Genomic DNA, 21,127 nt, shown 5'->3' with positions numbered 1-21,127 from the left:
ACTAGCAGGGGGGGGGGTCGCCAGGGCCAGGAGGACTTGGGCTCCCTCCTGGCCCGATATTGTCGGGGAGTTGGGGAGTCGGCGGGGTAAGAGGGCTTGGGCTCCCTTTTGCCCGATGTGTCGGGGAGTCGGGGGGGGGCAAGAGGGCTTGAGCTCCCTCTTGCCCCGATCGTGTCGGGGGTGCCGCAGTTGGCTGGGGCAAGAGGGCTTGAGCTCCCTCTTGCCCCGATCGTGTCGGGGAGTCGGGACCGCCAAGAGGAAGCAGCAGGACACCGGTAGGAGCTTCTACATGATGGGGGGGGTTGGGAGGCTGTGGGGGTGCGAGCGGTCTTTCAGGGTGGGGGTGCGTGCGAGTGGTCCTTCGGGGTGGGGGTGCGGGTGCGTGCGAGCGGTCCTTTGGGGTGGGGGTGCGAGCGGTCCTGCGAGGGGGGGTGGTGAATCGGACGTCGGGGGGGCATCAGGTTTTCAGGGTGGGGACAGGACTTCAAGGGGGAGAGGAGAGTCGGGGCGGGCGAAAGGAGAGTCGGGGTGGCCAGAGGAGAGTCGGGGCGGGTGAAAAGAGAGTCGGGCAGCGACGGGAGAGTTGGGCAGCATGCGCGGTATACGGGTGTGCGCGGTATATAAAAATTTCTGTACATAAATTTGTGTTTTTCGCGCGCTATACCCGTGTGCGCGTTTTACACGGGTGCGCGTTATCTATGTGAAAATACGGTACCTTTACTTCAGGGTGTTGGTAAAAGCCTGGCTCTTCTCCCAAGCATTTAATACATGTGGCAATTTATTATCCATTCACTCCACATCTGTATTAGTTTGTGCACACCCTGCAACTAAGATCAGTTCCAAATACCTCATTTAACTATATGCATAATTTACCTTTAATATACATAAGAGTTGTCATACTGAGACAGACTGAAGGTCCATCAAGCCCAGTATCCTGTTTCCAACAGACGCCAACCCAGGTCACAAGTACCTAGCTAGATTCCAAACAGTAAAACAAACTTTATGCTGCTTATCCTAGGAATAAGCAGTGGGTTTCCTGAAGTATATCTTAATAATGGCTTATGGATTTCTGTTTTAGGAAATTATCCCAACCAGTGCTCCCTCTAAGCGGGCGGGTGTTGTGAGCAAAATTTTTTTCGCTGTGCGCTAAAAATATCGGGCGCCAGCAAGTTATGAGCCAACTCGCCCGATTCTCCTCTTGCCGCCCTGCCCGCCGTGCGCTGTGACGTGAAACTTGTGCGCTGGATGTAATATTTTGTGCGCCAGCGCACGCCAGCGCAGCTTAGAGGGAACACTGATCCCAACCTTTTTAAAATCCTGCTATGCTAACTACTTTCACCACCCACTTATTTATCCCAATACTTTTCTTTGTCTATATAAATCCAAACTTTGCTTATTCTCACTCCTGCTGCTTAATGAAGTTTCATTGTATTGTGCTGACATTGTGATCATTACATCTTTGTTATATGAATGTTCTACCATGCTGCTGATTATAGAGCTGTGGACATTTATCATATTTCTGCTATACTATACACATGTTCCACTGTACTAGTTTTAATAAGCGAATGTATGACACTATTATATTATTGCTATAGCTAGGATTTATTTATTTATTTAATTTTCTATACCATTTTTTCAAGGAAGCTCAGAACGGTTCACATTAATTTATTCAGGTACTGAAGCATTTTCCCTGTCTGTCCTAGTGGGCTTACAATCCATCTAATGTACCTGGGGCAATGGGGGGATTAAGCGACTTGCCCAGGGTCACGAGGAGCAGTGTGGGTTTGAACCAACAACCCCAGGGTGCTTAGGCTGTAGCTTTAACCACTGAGCCACACACTCCCCAAATATTGCTTATTTCCAAATTTACTGCATTGTTCCAACTGTGTTTTATGCTGACATTTGAACATTTTACTGCCGTTATGATGCTAACACAATGTAAGTTGCTCACATCAAGCTATACTTGTTGTACACCAGGGGTGTCCAACCTGTGGCCCCGTAAAGTATTTTGTGCGGCCCTGGTTGAGGGCATTGCAGTGTTTTCCTCTGCTGCCCCCGGGTGTTTACCGTCTTGCCGGCTCCCTCCTCTATCTTGCTGCAGCGTTTGTGCGGCCCCAGAAACATTTTTTTCAGCCAATGCAGTTCAGGAAAGTCAAAAGGTTGGACACCCCTGTTGTACACAATCTTGGAAGAATCTTTTCATAAAGGAAGTTAATAAATCCTAACAAATAAATGTTAACAATGTACAAGACAGCAACTGGTAACACATCAAATATAGTTGATTTATTTGCAAAAGTACGTTTGTGAATATTCTCTCTCATTTTTCTTCTCCTTGCCCTTTACCTGCACACATTCTCTATTCCTTGCCCTCCTTGCTCTCTTCCCCTTTCTCTCCATGTGCATGCCCTGCCCCTTCCCCTAGCACTGTTATCATCCTATACTTAGATTTCCAAAAAGTCTTTAACAAGGTACCCCATGAATGCCTACTTCGGAAACTGAAGAACTATGGGGTGGAAGGAGATGTACACAGATGGATCAAGAATTGGCTGGCAGGTAGGAAGCAAAGGGTAGGAGTGAAGGGCCACTACTCAGACTGGAGGAGGGTCATGAGTGGTATTCCGCAAGGTTCGGTACTCGGACCGCTGCTGTTCAATGTATTTATAAATGATCTAGAAACAGGGATGAAGTGCGAAATAATAAAATTTGCAGATGACATCAAACTATTTAGTGGGGCTAGGACTAAAGAGGACTGCGAAGATCTACAAAAGGACCTGAACAAACTAGGAGAGTGGGCGACGAGATGGCAGATGAAGTTCAATGTAGAGAAATATAAAGTCTTGCATGTAGGAAACAGAAACCCGAAGTACAACTCTATTATGGGAGGGCTGTTACTGGGTGAAAGTACCCAAGAAAGGGACTTGGTGGTAATAGTGGATAAAACATTGAAGCCGTCGGCACAGTGCGCAGCGGCCGCTAAGAAGGCGAATAGAATGCTAGGTATTATCAAGAAGGGTATTACAACCAGAACGAAAGAAGTTATCCTGCTGTTGTATCGGGCGATGGTGCACCCGCACCTGGAATACTGCGTCCAATATTGGTCGCCGTACCTTAAGAAGGATATGGCGATATTCGAGAGGGTTCAGAAGAGAGCAACACGTTTGATAAAAGGTATGGAAAACCTGTCATAGGCTGAAAGATTGGAGAAACTGGGGCTCTTTTCCCTGGAGAAGCGGGAGACTTAGAGGGAACATGATAGAGACTTACAAGATCATGAAGGACATAGAGAAAGTGGAGAGCGACAGATTCTTCAAACTTTCGAAAACTTCAAGAACGAGAGGCCATTCGGAAAAATTAAGAGGGGACAGATTCCGAACCAATGCTAGGAAGTTCTTCATCCAAAGGTGGTGGACACCTGGAATGCGCTCCCAGAGGGAATGATAAGACAGAGTACGGTATTGGGGTTCAAGAAGGGAGTAGACAATTTCCTGAAGGAAAAGGGGATAGAAGGGTATGGATAGAGGATGACTATACAGCTCCTGGACCTGATGGGCCGCCGTGTGAATGGACTGCTGGACATGATGGACCTCTGGTCTGACCCAGCAGAGGCACTGCTTATGTTCATATAACCCACCCACGTTATAGCTACATTAGCAGGTGGGACATGTGGTAGGTGAAAATAAATAAGTGGTGGTATGTTTGCTGGATGAGAAGCTCATTCGAGCAGGAACTGTCTCTTCTGTGTTTTGGTGTACAGCACTCATATGCCTGGTAACGCTATAAAAAAGATAAGTAGTAGTAGTGATTTGGGAGTATATGGCATTATTGAGAAAGGTGTGGTAAATGATGGGAGAGATGTGATATATCCATATATGGTAATTTGAGAAATACTACCATATTTGGGATGTACCGAATAAAGGGTGTTATGCAGTGGTTGAGAGGAATTTCCAATGTGTTGTTTGTGAGAGGTGGTGTGTGTAGTCTGGAAGTTCTGTGAGGAGGTATAGGATGTGTGATTTATAAGTGGTGGAATATGTGGTGGGGGAAGAAAGAGGGGAGGGACAAGGGAAGAGAACAGTGACAGGAGGGAGGAAAGGGCAAGGGAGAGAGAGGGGAAATAAATGGATGGTAGGATGTGTTGTTGTGTACGTGCGAGTGGAGTGGGTGTTTGAAGTAAATGGTCTACAAGTTACACGAGAGGTATTATAAGGTGTTTTTTGTCAGTAATCAAAGTAATGTGTTTGATGTCTTTATTCAGTAAATCTTTTGAATATATTAGTACTAAACTTTGGAATGATCTTCCTACAGAATAAAGGAAAATCTCTTCCAATTTTATTTTTCTGAACATTTTTAAAAACTCATTATTTTTAATGAATATAATGTAAAAATGAAATGAAGAGGAAATTTAGCTGTAATTTTTAAGGGTTATCTGCCTAGAATCTATTTTTGAGATTAGAGAGGATTATAAATTTTATATATTTTAGTACAGCAAGGAGTGAAGTGGCAGGGACCAGAGCTAGACTGAGGGGAGGATTCTCAAAAGTTACCATGCCCTTAATGTGGTTGCTAAACTGGTTCCAGCAGGTTTAACGTGCCATAATTTTACCAGCTGATTATTAGAATGGCATTTTCCGAGCTTCCTAGAAGTCTCTGACTCTGCTATGCAAATGTAGTATAATATTAAAATGATAGTAAAAGAAGCACTCCGGGCGATTCTAACCTTGTTGTGCCACATTTGCAGTAGAGAGCTGCACGGGAACGGGGATGACGGGAATCCAGCGGGACCCGCGGGTTCCCTCTTTGGGTCACGGGGATCCCGTGGGGACGCCCCCTAGGGTCGCGGGGATCCCGTGGGGACGCCTCCGAGGGTCGCGGGGTTCCTGCGGGGTTGGATCGCAGCGGGGTTGGTCGAGCCGCGAGGGTAGTCTCCTTCTCCTTACCTGCCCTGTCGCAGCACACATCCGACCGGAAATCTTCCCGATGTCAGCGCTGACGTCGGAGGGAGGGCTTAAGCAAAGCCCTCCCTTCCTCCGACGTCAGCGCTGACATCAGGAAGACTTCCGGTCGGCTGTGTGCGGCAGGGCAGGTAGGGAGAAGGCAATGGCGAACGAAAGAGGGGGGAGGGGGTGGTCCGCCCCGAAGAATGTGCACAGCCGGTCAGGTCCCCCGATCGACCGACAACAGGCCCGGCCGACAAATCTCCCTGCCCTGTAGCCGCAAATCTAAATTACCTCTTACAGCAGCTTCACTACTCCAGCTGCTGTAAGAAGGTAATTTAGATTCGCGGCTACAGGACAGGGAGATTTGTCCGACCGGGCCTGTTCTGTTGTCGGTCGGGTGCAAAAGCGCCACAAAGGTGGAGGCAGGGAGGGAGGAAAGGTGGAGTGGAGAAGAAAAGACGCTTAAGGGGGGAGAAGGCCGCTGAAAGTACTGGGGAAGACAAAGGGGTGGAAAAGAACGCTGAAAGGACATGGGGTAAACGGGAGGAAGGGGGGGAAGGACCCTGAAAGCACTGGGGAAGACAAAGGGGTGGAGAATGCCACTGAAAGGACATGGGGAAGACAGAGGGGGGAGAAGGCCGCTGAAAGGACATGGGGAAGGCAGAGAGGGGAGAAGGATGCTGCCTGACAGGACATGGGAAAGATGGTGGGGGAGAAGGACACTGAAAGGAAATGGGGAAGAGGGAATGGGAAGAAGACGCTGGCAGGGAAGAAGACAGAGGTGCCAGACTATGGGGGGAGCGGAGGGAAAAAGATGGGTGCCAGACCAATTTGGGAGGGGGGAGAAAGGGAGAGGCACAGTAACAGAGCAAATGGAAGACACAGAGAGAAGAGAGGCAGTGGATGGAAGGAATTGAATGAGAACATGAAGAAAGCAGAAACCAGGCAATAAAGGTAGGAAAAAAATTATTATTATTATTTTTTTTTTTGCTTAAGGATAAAGTAGTATATTAGTTGTGTTGATAAAAATTTATAAACATTAGAGGCTCTGGTAGAAACCCGTTTACAAAGTATGTATTCTTCCCAATTAATATTTCCAAATTAATAAAGTCTTTTTGCTTATTTTTAAATGGGTTTCTACCAGAGCCTTTAATTCAGTAGCATAATTAAATTAAATAACTATTTCTGTAGTTTATAGGGACAGGCGGGGACGTAGGGGATTCCTCGCGGGGACGGGTGGGGACGGAGGGGATTCCTCGCGGGGACGGAGGGATTCCTCGCGGGGATGGGTGGGGACGGGTGGGAGTCCTCACGGGGACGGGTGGGACTTTGGCGGGGACGGGTGGGGACGGGTGGGATTTCTGTCCCCGCGCAACTCTCTAATTTGCAGCCAAAATTGTCTGAAAGGGTCTGAGCTGTTGTAGCCTTACTTTCAGGACTGTCAGTACCTAAGCGCAGATTGGCTCAGGCACTGACAGGAAAGCAAGGCTTGACAGCTCAGAGCTACCCTCCCCCACCTTCTTCCCTACAAATTAAAAAAAGATCCCTGAATTGAAAGACAGCAGCAGGGATGCCCATTACTCCTGCCAAAGGATCCCCGTCCCCCTGGGCAGGAGGGTTGCCCACTCCCTCCCCCGACACTCCCGGCAGGAGGGATGACCACTACCTCCTGCCACCGTGCCCAGACCTTCTGCCAGGGACTTAGGAGTCTGGGCCAATCAGAGCCTTAGGCCCTTCTCCGGTACATCCCAAGATGCACCGGGAAGGGGAAGGCCTGTCATTTTGGAAAGGCAGGTCTTCCGGCCAGAGGGATTAGGCATCCTTCCAGCCGGCTATCATCTGAAAGGTAAGAGAGGTTTTTGGGGGAGGGGGTGGGGGGTCCCCATGATTGGAGGGAGTATGCATCCCTCCTGCCAGGAATGTTGGGGGGGGGTTTCTTGGGGCCCTGTAGTAGTGACAAGAGAGCGTAGGCATCCCTCCTGCTATCTTGGGTCAGTGTTTTGGGGAGGTTTGGGCAGCGGAGGGCAAGGAGGGCTCTCTTCTTTCTGCTTATCTCCCTACCGGTTAATTATCTGAGCAGGCAGGACTTGGGGAGTCCTGCGCAGTTGATTAGGTCAGGGAGATCAGCTTTGACAGGAAGGAAGAGCTGTGCCTAGTGATTGCTTTCTGAGCAATCACTAGGCACCGTTCCTATTGCTCTTTACCGGCGATTCTCTGAACAAATAGTGTGCATATAATTTGCATGCAATTATGTTGAGAATCGCCCGTAAAATAAAATAAAGTCACTCCCACTACAGGCACTACATCAACGCGCCAGATTTTACCAGTGAGTTTCGAGAATCTTCCTCTGAGTGTGGAGATTGCCCTCTCTCTTTCTCTTCCTTGTGCAGCCTGAGGTTTTCTGATAGATTGGAGCTCCACTGTACTTTTCAATCTTGGGGCAGCCTTGAATTCTTATCAGTGCCCTCACTGTTCTCTGGCTTTACTTAACAAACATATGTTCTTAGTGCTCCACCCTTGCAATGACCCAGGAACCTCTCTGTGAAAAAGGATATACAGTGGAGCTGCACCAGAGTGAATTACAGAAGCACTGGGAGATATGGGAAGTTGAGGATGGTTGGAGTACTAGTGGGGTTCTGACTGCACAAGAATAGCAGGAGATGTGAGAAGATCAGTCCAGAGCAGTGGGAGAATTAATGGGGATCATTCAGGAGGGCTAGCAGCAGAGGCAGAGGCGGGATGAGTGTGGCAGGAGCATCAGTGGGGCTGTGCCAGGACAGGAGTGACATACATCCCCATCCTGTGCAGGCAGACAGAAGACTTGTGCCATTAAATATACTGTATATCTTTATATCCATACTTTATCTATACCTAATATTTTATACTGGAATTCTATATATCAACATTGTATGTCAGTATCTCAGAGTAAGATGGCACCTCTGTGCATAACAGGGGGGCACTCTTTAATAGCAGAGGAGTAGCTTAGTGGTTAAAGCCCCTGTATTAGCTTCCATGCACTGGCTGCCCATTCAAAAACGCTGCACCTTCAAGGCCCAGGTCCTCGCTTTCAAAGCCTTCCAGGAAACATGAAAACTAAACTACAAATCTACTTCCCAAAGCGACCACTGAGGTCCCAAGGAGAGAAGCGACTGACCATACCTCCTGGACGCTCCCTCAAAACTGAGACAGCCCGCAAACACTCCTACTCACATTTCATACCCAAACTTTGGCACATCATCCCCCCATCTGTCAGATCACTAGATGGACTCTGGAACTTCAGGAAGGCAGTGAAAACCTTCCTCTTTACTAACCCAGCACCTTTAAAGTCATTCACCCAGAAATGCCACTCAGCCAACACACCTACCCCACCTAATCTCACCAGATGCTACTTAGTGCATATATTTTATTGTCATGTCTATATTGTAAATTACTGTCATGTCTATATTGTAATTTATGTAAATTATGTCATCTCTGTACTGTCTGGATTATTATGGATGTACTTTGTAACCCGTTCTGGGCTCAAAAAAATTGAATAAATAAATAAAGCAGTGGGCTGAGGGCCAGAAAAGCCAAGGTACAAATCTACTGACTCTCTCCATCACTTTGGAGAAACAACAACCTCCACTGCTTCAGGGAAAAACCTTTATCAGAATGCAACTCGCCTTGAGCTATCACTGAAAAAAAAAAATCATGAGCTAAACCCAAATAATTAATAATAAGATATCAATACCTCTGTAACAAATAATTATTTGAGGCAATATTACTTGGTACTAAAAAGCTGAGGAGCTGAAACACAGCAGGAGAACTTATGCCACTTTGACTGTAACCAAGATATAAGCTTGGCACACAAGAGGAACAGCTCGCAAGATACTTCCTAACTGCAAAAGGACAAACAGAACCAGTCCAATTGTTTTAAAAAACCTTTTGACAGAATTTCACACACAAAAGCTACTGTCAGGAAAATATCAATTAGTCCATTATATGATATATTAAACACTTCCATTTGAAGGCAGTTTAAAGCTGAACTAGTACACTCATTCTTAAAGTGTTCTGCAGCCACGAGCATCAGTTTTGTTTTTTTACTTGACTTTTATGTACTGGAAACCGATTTGCACACTTGGAACAAATATAGAGAGCAGTCGAGAGGCTGGGAAAGTGATATGCATGGGGAAGGCGGCCCTGACTGCTGGATTAATGCACACTTATCTACTCAGAAGGAGGAAGATAACAAACTTAACTGACTTTGAAAGGGTAAGATATTCTGTTGACAATCAAGCTTGTGTAGCTGATAACTGAGAGCTATAGCTAGCTACTGCATGTACGGTTGGAACAGCCACAGAAGATACTAGGGAAGTCATGTACCATGTCCATTGGCTTTACTTGCTCATGTCATGAAAGTGGGCATGGCAGGAGTCTGACAGGAGCATTTGTGGGCATGTCACACAGGGTGCATTTGCATCCTGCAATGCTCTTGCCTTAGCTATATACTATAGACTTATGGATAACTTTCCACTGGGTGTTAGAAAGATGTCAGTCACAATTATAAACCACCCGAAAGACCACCCAAAAGACTCTTATTTGATGAGAAATGTTATTTGTTCCCACCCCCAAAAGAACCTTAATCACCACCTCAGTCAGCTGGGTTTTTGGGTTCTCCGCAATGACTAGGCATAAGATAGATTTGCATATGAGGCTGTTCATGCAGATATGCCTCATGCATATTCATTGTGGGAATGGCTGGGTGTGTCTTGGGGCTGGGTTAAGAACCCGTGCCTTACATTATTCAATTTGTTAACTTTTATTTCTGTGCTTTCAACTAGACTAACACAGAAAAACCACAACTTCATAATCTAAGAAATGTATACCAACGCCAAAAATTAAACTGAGAGAGGACAAAGGTCCCCACTGGATAATTTCCAGTGCTGAACAATGGTTTGCTACTTTGCTTTTTCTGAAAGTAGGACAGAATAAATGCTAACAATGCAGTGTGAAGGATTTATGAGTGCGTGCAATGTATGGAAAGACAACAAAAATGTATCATGCATTTTTGCTCAATTAAAAATGTAGCTCAATGGGCAAGCCAAGTAAAATGGGATGGCACCAATCAGATTTTTCTTGCATATATGTTCTTAGATTCATGGAACAAGCATTTTTTAAATTTTTTACTTTCACAGAAGTTAATTAGTCATACCTGCAAACAAATAGCCAGGTTAACTCGACATCCAAATGATGTGCTGACAGCCCGCGGATGGAGACCCAGGTCCTTAAATAACTTAGAAAAAGATTGTGTAAGAGATATTCGGGGTCGTTCTTCTGCCACTACTACGCAAGTCCGTACACGAGAAAGGTCCAGCCCCCTTGCCTAAAAGACAAAAGCTACATAAATAAATCAGCTTTAAAACAGTGCTTTTAAAATTTGAAACTGGAATTGGTAAGTTGTAGAAAACATACTGACATGATGATTGAGATGCTGATTTCAATGCTCATGAAATCCATGTATATTACTGATCATTTCACAGCCTTTTGTGAGGCACGGCACAAGGGTAGACCTGTGTCACACTGGGCATGAGCCTCCCTTCCTTTAGGAGGAGCTGTTACATTTCTTTGTGTCCTTATAGGTTCGATTTGTGCTCTAGTATCTCCTATCTTGTCTGTCTCTTGAGTGTGGGTGTTCCTGTCACTTTTTTTTTTTTTTTGGTCTTGATTGGCCCTGTTAGGGTCAGCACACAAATTTGGGGTTTTATCTGCCTTACCTCTGGGTTAGCTCATGGCTGGGCCATTATGTCAGGGTTCCTGACTGAGATTTGGTAGCTACTAAGAAGGGATCCCTAAGGGAGAACACAGCGCAGACCTACAGAGCTGGTTACGGCCAGTTTATTTATCACTGGCCTTAGGACTAAAGGCAAGTTAAACATATGACTTATACTTTTTGTAAACTGGGTGGGGGCCGCCCAGCGCAATGGTTATCTGAGACAGCATGGGGACAGCATCTATTAGACTCCTCAGCTCTTCAGGTGAGCTGGGTGAGGGCCAACTCAGCGTGATGAAAAGGCCCACTGTTAAAGGGATGACAATTAAACGTCCCATTCCCTTTAGATTTGATTAGATTACAGTAGATAAGCAAGCCCAGAGGCAAGACAGATAATGTCCCAGCACTCTAGGCTGGTCCCCACCCTTCAGACAGAAAAGATAGGAAACAGAGGGCTAGATTCACTAAGCAAACCGATCATGTACTGATCGGTTTGCGAGCCCTTTGCAAACCGATTTCCCTCCTGCAGTATTCACTAACATGTTTTGCGATCCGATTCCGATCGGCACTTGCAAATGAGGGGAACTGCATGCAAAGTAGGCAGGGATGCGATTCACTAAACAAATTTGCCAATTCGACTGTGCTGGCCGATCAACCCAAAAAGCGACTGATGAGGACCAGTCGCTGAAGCCCTTTCCGACTGCCTTCTGACGCCCTGCTCTCAGCCCTGTCAGCCCCGATCTGCCTGCCTGCCCCAACTGTAGCTGCCCTGATCTGCCTTCCTGCCCCGACCTGCCTGCCTGCCCCGACGCTGCCCTGATCGCCTGCCTACCCCCGACTCCCCCACCCTTCCCCGCAGTATAAGCCCGTGGTTTTAATCTGCAGGCTTATACTGCAGGTTTAATGCAGGTTAAACCACAGGCTGTAAAAATAGTTAAAAAAAAAAAGTGCCGGGCTGGAGGTCCAGCGCATGCGCAGACCATCTAAAGATGGTCTGCGCATGCACGGTGATCGCTATAGAGCGATCCGTGCAGGCAGATGGGGGCGTTCCTCCGATAGCTCCCCCATTGCATGTTGCAATTTGGTGAATTTGTCGGACCTGCCCGGATCAGGCCCGATTGGGCAGGTTAGTGAATCTAGCCCAGAGTGTAAATTGAACCTACAAAGACACACAAGGGAAGAGAACAGCTCCTCTTAAAGGAGAGGAGGCCCATCTCCAAAATGGCCTTTACCTCTGTAGTGCCTCACATCTACATTAGGTAAATGTACTTTGAGCATCTGAAGTAAGTAGTCTATACAGTTTTGTTCGCTCCAGGCATTTGAGATAAAGAACATCAGCATATTTGGATTTGATTCACATGCAGCAGTTTTGGCTTCTAGAAAGTGAACAGCAGATAAATATCACATTTTTTGAAGGGAGCTAATTTTATAAAGGTTTTTCTAGATGTAAAACTCTGCGTAACTGCATATGTGCGTAAAAAGGATGCACAAGGACAGTGTGTGCCTGTTTTTCTGTCATCTGTGTGTAAGCATTTCCAGGGCACAGTTTGAGTGGAGACAGAGTTCAGAGGACTGTGTGTGTTATACTTAACGTGACCATTTATTTTTTTCCTCAAAACTGGACAGGACCCCCAGATCCATCCTGGATCCCATTAAATATAGTGCAAAATATAGACAGCAGATATAAATTCTCAAAAGTAACACAGTTTGATCACTATATTTAAAATAAAATCATTTTTCCTACCTTTATCTGGTGATTTCATGACTCTGGTTGCACTTCCTTCCTTCTCTTTCATTTCTTTCTGTCTCCCTGCCCCCTCCATGCCACCCTGGTTCCCTGACGCAGCCTGCTTCCCCTGCCCCCCACAAGCCAAGCCACCCTACTTCCCTTGCTCCCCAACAAGCCAAGTCTGCCTGCTTCCCCAGCCCCCATGCACCCTGATTTCCCTGACCCCATCGGGAACAAGGCTTCTGGGCAGCAAGCAACAGCGGTGGTGGTGGACAGGGGGGTGGTAGTGGTTTGAATTGGCGCTGGAGGGAGGCTGGTAAGCAGTGGCAGACCGGAGGGGAGGGGGGGAGGTTGAATTGGGTGCTGGAAGGAAGCTAGCTTTGGCGTGGCAGGGTGGGAGGGGAAGCGATCGCCTGTTCCGTTGTCCCTACACCCAGCTTCAGGATGCTGTCCCTGAAAACAGGACATTTCGACGTCCCGAAGCTGTGTGTGGGGACAACGGGACAGGGGATCTAAAAACGGGACATATGGTCACCTTAGTTATACTGTATAGAGGAGAACAAGGGTAGTGGGATGGGGCAATGAACCTTTAGACCAGTGTTTGCATCATGGTCTGGAGATTTTGTTGAGTCAAATTGTACATTCACATGTGCAAAACATCGTTCTTTTGTGTACAAGACTCGAGTTCTTATGCAGGTGCGTTGCCCACACCGAAACACAGTACTGTGTTGGGTCTTGCTGTTTTATTTGGACATTAATAAATGATTCTACAGCATCATGTTGTCTTTCAGTCCTTTGGCTTTGTTTGGACTGATGGAAGGGCCATTGTCCCATTCCATTTCCCTTGTTCTCCTGTTTCGTCTGCATGGGTTTGCACTCTGCTGGACTCTTTGTGATTCCTTATACTGTACAGAGTGCATGTACACATTTACTCTGACTTTGAAGCAGGTAAACATACATGTGCTGGCTGAATTGGCACATTAATTGGTGAGGGAGGTAATCGTGCTGGTGCTGCTTGATAACAGTGATCATTACATGATCAGATTTGATATATTCCTTGGAATAAGATTACACAGGAAATCAAATTCAACAGCGCTTAACTTTAAAAAAGGAGACTATGATAACATGAGGAGAATGATAAATAAAACTTAAAGGTGCAGCTGCAAAGGTAAAAAATATACAACAGGCATGGATGTTATTTAAAAATTCCATCCTGGAAGCCCAGAATAGATATATTTCATGTATTAAAAAAGGAAGGAAGGAAGACCAAATGGCAGCCAGCGTGGTTAACGAGTGAGGTGAGGGAAGCTATTAGAGCTAAAAGAGAATCCTTCACAACGTGGAAGAAGGATCCGATTGAAAATAATTGTAAACAACACAAGGAATGCCAAGTCAAATGTAAGGTGCTAATAAGGAAGGCGAAGAGAGATCTCAAAAAGAAGATTGCGCTGGAAGCAAAAACACACAGGTATATTAGGTATATTAAAAGCAAGAAGCTGGGAAGAGAATTGGTTGGACTGCTAGATGACCAAATGATAAAAGGGGTTCTCAGAGAAGACAAGAACATAGCGGAGAGATTAAATGAATTGTTTGTCTTGGTCTTCACTGAAGAAGATGTGGGGAAGATACCGGTGTCAGAAATTGTATTCAATTCTGATGAATCAGAGAGATTAACACAAATCTCTGTAACACTTGATGATGTAATTGGTCAGTTTAACAAATTGAACAATCGCAAATTGTCTGGACTGGATGGTATGCATCCCAGAGTGCTGATAGAATTGAAAAATGAACTTGCAGAGCTACTGTTAGCAATTTGTAATTTTTCTTTAAAAACCAGCAAAGTACCAGAAGACTGGAATGTGGCCAATGTGATGTCAATTTTTAAAAAGGGTTCCAGAGGTGATACGGGAAATTATAGCCCGGCGAGTCTGACATCAGTGCTGGGCAAAATGGTAGAGATTATTATAAAGAACAAAATGATAGCACATATACGTAAGCATGGATTAATGAGAGAAAGCCAACATGGTTTTAGTCAAGGGAAATCTTGCCTCACCAATCTACTGCACTTCTTTGAAGGGGTCAATGAACATGTGGATAAAGGTGAACCGGTTGATACTGCGTATTTGGATTTTCAAAAAGACATTTGACAAAGTACCTCATGAAAAATTTCTGAGGAAATTAGAAAGTCATGGGATAGGAGGTAATGTTCTTTTATGAATTGAGAACTGGTTGAAAGACAGAAAACAGAGAGTGGGTTTAAATGGTCAATATTCTCAATGGAGAAGGGTAAATAGTGGGGTTCCCCAGGGGTCTGTGCTGGGACTGCTGCTTTTTAACATATTTATCAATGATCTACAGATGGGAATAACTAATGAGAAAATTAAATTTGCTGAGGACACAAAGTTGTTAAATTGCAAGAGGATTGTGAGAAATTGCAAGAGACTGGAAGAGTGGGTGTCAAAATGGCAGATGACGTTTAATATGAGCAAGTGCAAAGTGATGCATGTAGGAAAGAGGCATCCGAACTATAGCTATGTGATGCTGGGTTCTGTGTTAGGAGTCACTGCCTAGGAAAAGGATCTACGTGTCATTGTTGAGGATACGTTGAAACCCTCAGCTCAATGTGTAGTGGCTGCTAAAAAAGCAAACAGAATGTTAGGAATTATCAAAAAAGGAACGAAAAACAAAGATGAAAATGTTATAATGCCCTTGTATTGCTGTATTATAGGGCCACACCTCGAATACTGTGTGCAGTTCTGGTCGCCGTATCTTAAAATATATATAGCGGAACTAGAAAAGGTACAGAGGAGGGCAACACAAATGATAAAAGGGATGGGACGACTTCCCTGTGAGGAGAGGCTAAAGTGGCTAAGGCTCTTCTGCTTGGAGAACAGACGGCTCAGGGGTAATATTAAAGAGGTCTATAAAATAATGAGTGGAATGGAAAGGGTAGAGGTGAATCGCTTGTTTACTCTTTCCAAAAATAGTAGGACTAGGGGATATGTGATGAAGCTACTAAGTAGTAGTAGAGAAAATATTCTTCACATGTATAATTAAACTCTGGAATTCGTTGCCGGAGAATGTGGTGAAATCAGTTAGCTTAATGGGGTTTAAAAAATATGTTTGGATAATTTCCTAAAAGAGAAGTCCATAGGCTATTATTAAGATGGCTTGGGGAAATCCACTACTTATTCCTAGGATAAGCAGCATAGAATCTGTTTTGCTACATGGGATCTAGCTAGGCACTTGGGACCTGGGTTGGCCACTGTTGGAAACAGGATGATGGGCTTGATGGACCTTCAGTCTGTCCCAGTATGGCAATTCTTACATTCTTATGGCTGGAAATTGGAGTCTATTTTATAGAAACAGAGAGATGTCTATGTTGCCTTTATAAAATAAACTTACACTAGAAAACCAGACCAATATGTCTTAAAAAAGGGCTATTTTGCTGCCAGTCATGATGTTTTGCAAAACTCAAAAAGTACCGTATTTGCCGGCGTATAAGACGACTGGGCGTATAAGACGACCCCCCAACTTTTAGTTAAAAAATAGAGTTTTGTGTTATACTCGCCGTATAAGACTACCCCTTCTTCCGTACACCTTCTCTACTGCCCCGGGTGCAGCACAGCCGGCCAGGTTCCCTTACTTTTGTGGCACTTCCCCGACCAACCGACAACAGCCCCGGTCCGACAAACCTCCCTGCCCTTAACCGCGAATCTAAATTACCTTCTTACAGCTGCTGTAAGAAGGTATTTAGATTCGCGGCTACAGGGCAGGGAGGATTGTCGGACCCGGGTTGTTATCGGTCGGTCGGGGAAGTGCCACAAAAGTAAGGGAACCTGGCCGGCTGTGCTGCAACCGGGGCGGGGCGGCCGCCCCTCTCTCTTGGTACCGCGAGGCTACTCTCCTTCTCCTTACCTGCCATGCCTGCAGCACAGAGCCGAATGGAAGTCTTCCCGACGTCAGCGCTGACGTCGGAGGGAGGGAGGGCTTTGTTTAAGCTTTGTTTAAGCCCTCCCTCCCCTCCGACGTCAGCGCTGACGTCGGGAAGACTTCCGTTCGGCTCTGTGCTGCAAGCAGAGAAGGTAGGGAGAAGAAGAGCCGCGTACATCCAGAAGACTGAGCATCCAGCCCCGCAGGAGCCCCGCGACCCTCGGAGGCGTCCCCATGGGATCCCCGCGACCCTAGGGGGCGTCCCCACGGGATCCCCGCGACCCTAGGGGCGTCCCCGTGCAGCTCTGTAATGTAAAGTAAGTACATGTAAAACAGTACCCGGCGTATAAGACGACCCCCGACTTTGGGGAGGATTTTAAGGTACTGAAAAGTCGTCTTATACGCCGGCAAATACGGTAATATGGAAGGGCCAGAAAGAAAACAAAGAGACCCTTGGAATATATAGGAGGTAAAGCCTTTTCCTACTCTCCAACCCTGGCTGCAGCCCCAAATGAGTATTCATTCATAGGGCATCTACCCCAAAGATATTTATTCCTACCCACATAGCTCTGACTAGGAGGAAAAACATCGATTTTATTTTGTTTACTTGCTATGAAAGATCACAGGAACCCAGCTATGCCATTCCCTAGTCGACACTTAATTAGTTAAGTTAACTGCACATATAGGACCAAATAAAAGCCAGTCCTATCTTTATGTGGTGCCACAAAGCCAGTTAAGTGCAATTTATTATTTATTTACCATATTTATATGCCACTTATATCAAAGTGGCTCACAAAGCAACATACATAATTAACCAAGTAACAAATACTTCAAAAAAAAATTAAATACATTCCACACACATCCATTCAATAGCATAACAGCCACACCATACATTCACAGTATCTACTCCAACCTACACAGCAACTAAGCCATGCAATCAACCACCAGGAAAAACATGTAAAAACAGATATGTCTTCAATTTTTATTGATTTTTTTTTTCACTTTCAAATTATTTAATTTAAACAGAAGGCGTTTTTTTGACCAGTGGTCAAAGCAACCCTCATATTTGCAGGAAGTGCTTTAATTCTGCCATTGAGGGGCATCTGAAGTCTTTTTTCCTCCTGTTTAGAATTCAGCAGTAATTTAAATTGTTATATTTTGGATTTTACTTTTGATTTGTTTGTTCCTTCCACATTGATGGTTGTTTTCTAACAAGATAATTGGAGAGGTGTTTTTTTGTGAGCTAAGGGGTTTTATATATATATATATATATATATATATGGAGTAGATACTGTGAATGTATGGTGTGGCTGTTATATATATACATACTAGTCTTTAAGCCCGTTATATTAACGGGTGCTAGAAAGCAGGCTCCTTTCCCTCTCCCCCTCCAGTTCCTCCCTAACTGTCTCTCCATGGCCCCCCTTCTGTCTTCCCCCCCTAAGCAAAATGATCTGCCTCCCAGCACACCCCTCCCCCCGAAGCAGCCCCCTTTCCCTCTACCCCTCCAATTCCTCCCTGACAGTGTCTCCGTGGCCCCCCTTCTGTCTCCCCTCCCAAGCAAAGCTGTCTGCCTCCCAGCACACCCCTCCCCCCCAAAGCAGACCCCTTTCCCTCTACCCCTCCAATTCCTCCCTGACTGTCTCTCCGTGGCCCCCCATTTTGTTTCCCCCCCCAAGCAAAGCTGTCTGCCTCCAAGCACACCCCTCCCCCAAAGCAGGCCCCTTTCCCTCTCCAGTTCGTCCCTGTCTCTCTGTGGCCTCCCTTCTGTCTCCCCCCCAAGCAAAGCTGTGTGCCTCCAAGCACACCCCTCCCCCAAAGCAGGTCCCTTTACCTCTTCCGTTCCAGTTCCTCCCTGTCTCTTCATGGCCCACCCGATTTTCTCTTCTCGCGGTCTGGCCACCTCCCCTAGTCCCTTGCTGCCGCCGCCACCCCCTTCCCTTCCCGCGGCTTACATTAACGGGTGTTAGAATAGATGTGTCTGTCTGTCTGTGTTTCTTTATCTCTCTCTCCTTGGCCGTTGTCTATATCCTTCTGTCTCAAAGCTGTCTGCCCCCAGCACCCACCTCCCCTCAAATGTCTGTCCCCTTTCCCTATCTCTCCATGGCCCCTACTGTCTCCACCCAGCACACCCCTCCACCCAAAGCAGCCCCATATCCCTCTCCCTGTCTCTCCATGGCCCCTTCTGTCTTCCCCCCCAGAGCAAAGCTGTTTGCCCCAAGCACACCCCTCCCCCCAAAGCAGCCCCCTTTCCCTCTCCTGCTGACTCTCTCTCTGGCCCCCTTTCTCTGTCTGTTTTTCTGTCCCTCTCCCTGCCCTTGTGTCTTTCTTTATTTCTGTCTCCCTCCCTCCCGCTGTCTGTGTGTCATTTTTCCCCATTTCCCTGTGCAGCAGCATTTCCATCCCACTTCCCTATGCAGCAGCAATAGCATTTCCCTCCCATCCCCCCCTCCCTTTCCTGTGTAGAAGCAGTAGCAGCATTTTCCCCCACTCCCCCTTTCCTTACCTTATCTTCCCTGCTCCGTTCGGCCCCTCCCCCTTCTTTTACTGGCATTGTCGATCCGGCCTGCTCCTGACCCTCCCACCGCCGACAAACCTCGGGACTCCAGCCACGTAGGCAGCAGTTTAAACACTCTGCTTCGCGGCCTTCTACTGGCGATTTCCTCTGCCGCATCTGTCTCTGATGATGTCATCAGAGACGCGGCAGAGGAAATTGGCAGAGAAGGGCGCGAAGCAGCGTGTTTATAGTGCTGCCTACGCCGCTGGAGCCGGGAGGCGACGGAGAGGGTAGGGGGTGCTAGCGGCCGGCTGCGGTGGAGAGCAGGGAAGGGCGCGCATGGTACTTGTCTGGAGTCCAACAGTTGCGGCTGGAAAGCAATGCGGCTGGGAAGCAGTAAGGCTGGGGACTCGCGCATGCGCACTCCTACAAAGCCACGGACATACATCTCAGGGATTTCAGATCACGCAGGTCTCAGTGCGCATGCGCGTCTAGCGTTTTATTATATTATATATATATATATATATATATATATATATATATATATACACACACACACACAGAGAAACATATACAAAGACATCACCTACTTATCATTTTTATCAGCTATTTGCAAGAAAAAGTGATAGCTCTGGATAGCTGCAAGTATCAGTTATAAAATCAGATATTTTAATTTCAGCTATTCACATCTGAAAATGCAAATCACATGCATCCATGGATAATGGAGAGGATACATTTATTCTCCGAGAACCATAAACATACATTTTTTTAAAATGTACACATTTTTTGTGTGTTCCAATTTCCACAGCTGGCAAGGTAGCAGTATAAAATTCAGCCGATAAATGTAGTGTGGAATTCTTTTTTACTTTAAACATGGTTTTGAATTCTGAGGCTTGTGAAAGGCAGTTGTTAGCATCGTAAGCTGAAGTATTCCATTTACCCAGACCCCAGGTGCACTGATGCCAGACACAACGCAGCTTCATCACCTTCTCTGTCAACATAATAGAGACTTGCCTCTGAGGAACCACACCTAGCCTCCAGAGGCTAATTCAGCTTTCATACCCTTCCAACCACTGACTATAAAACTAGCACCTCAGATGAGGGCTCTAATGATGCGGTGCCCTTACCATAAATTCAGTTTACAAAGTTCTCTGAGGATAACCTATTTGGCCACTGTACTGGAAACAGCATCTTAAAGGAGTAATGCTCTAGGTATTGTGCTAAAACCACTTGGGGATAGATGCACAAAGCACAGTCGTTAAGACTGTGTGAGTCGCTGTTGGCTGATTTATTGGCTGATTTCTAAACAGCAATCCATGCTCAAAAGGCTTCCCATGCAAATGAGTTGAGTCAGATGTCTGCCCTAATCCCACCCCACCAGTCATTAGAAAATTGACTCAACACAAACGCAGAGAATCCCGAACAGCTGAGCTACAGGGGAAGCTCTAAAGCAGCCTCCTGCCACTCAGTTATTAGGGCAGGAAGGTGGGTTTGTTTTTTTTTAATGGTCACAAATTTTTGTGTGTTACACAAGCACATCTGTCCCCATAAAAAAGTGAGCCGCCTTCGATGATGGTCCCCCCGTGATGACTCCGGTACCAAAAAATCAGCAGGATAAATGCCCTCTCCCTTCTGCCACCGCCGGGAACCCCTCGCCCCTGCGCCAGCCAACATCAGCAGGAGGGATACCCACTCCCTTCTGTCTCCGAACTGACACTCTTCCCCACTCCCCTTCCTAAAAAAAATTAAAAAATACCGGCAGGAGGGATACATGGGGAGAGGCCTAAGGCCCTGATTGGCTCAGACGCCTAAGGCCCTGGGATACAGTGGGAGGAGTCTAAGGCCCTCATTGGCTCAGATGCCTAAGGCCCCTCCTACCTCCCCGTGCATCACAGGATGCACTGGGAAGAGGAAGCCTGCCATTCTGAAGTGGCGGGCCTGAAAGTAGGAGGGACTGTGCATCCCTCCTGCTGTCTACTGCGACAACAGGTAGGGGGAGGTTTGGGGGCATCTGGTGGCAGGAGGAAGACGGAATCCCTCATGCTGATTTTTTTTTTTTAGGAAGGGGAGAGGGGAAGGGTCAGTTCAGGGGGGTCCTGGTGGGGGTGTGTGTCAGTTCTGCAGCAGGAGGGAGTGGGCATCCCTCCTGCCGATTTTGATTGGCGCAGGAAGAGGTGGGTTTGTGGCAATGGCAGGAAGGAGTGGGGCATCTCTCCTGCCGATTTTTTGATACTGGGGACATCGCGGGGGGGAAATCAGATGCTTGGTTTTAATATTAATGA

General features: G+C 46.5%; 1 protein-coding gene across 4 annotated transcripts in view; it reads right to left on the bottom strand.

Annotated features, from left to right (window-relative positions):
• DIP2C (disco interacting protein 2 homolog C) overlaps window positions 1-21,127 on the bottom strand; it is an 800,316-nt gene that overhangs the window by 52,440 nt on the left and 726,749 nt on the right. For all 4 annotated transcript variants that reach the window (XR_004538170.1, XR_004538171.1, XM_033931568.1 and 1 more), the window contains exon 31: window positions 10,129-10,299. Coding sequence is in view for 2 of the 4 variants with exons in the window: in XM_033931568.1 (XP_033787459.1) it covers window positions 10,129-10,299 (171 nt within the window). In the remaining 2 variants the exon portion in view is untranslated. The remainder of the gene's footprint in view (window positions 1-10,128; window positions 10,300-21,127) is intronic.

The sequence above is a fragment of the Geotrypetes seraphini genome, chromosome 2 (assembly GCF_902459505.1).
Source record: "Geotrypetes seraphini chromosome 2, aGeoSer1.1, whole genome shotgun sequence".
Taxonomy (NCBI): domain Eukaryota; kingdom Metazoa; phylum Chordata; class Amphibia; order Gymnophiona; family Dermophiidae; genus Geotrypetes; species Geotrypetes seraphini.
The sequence above is the reverse complement of the archived record's forward strand: the minus strand, read 5'-3'. Positions and strand labels throughout refer to the sequence as shown.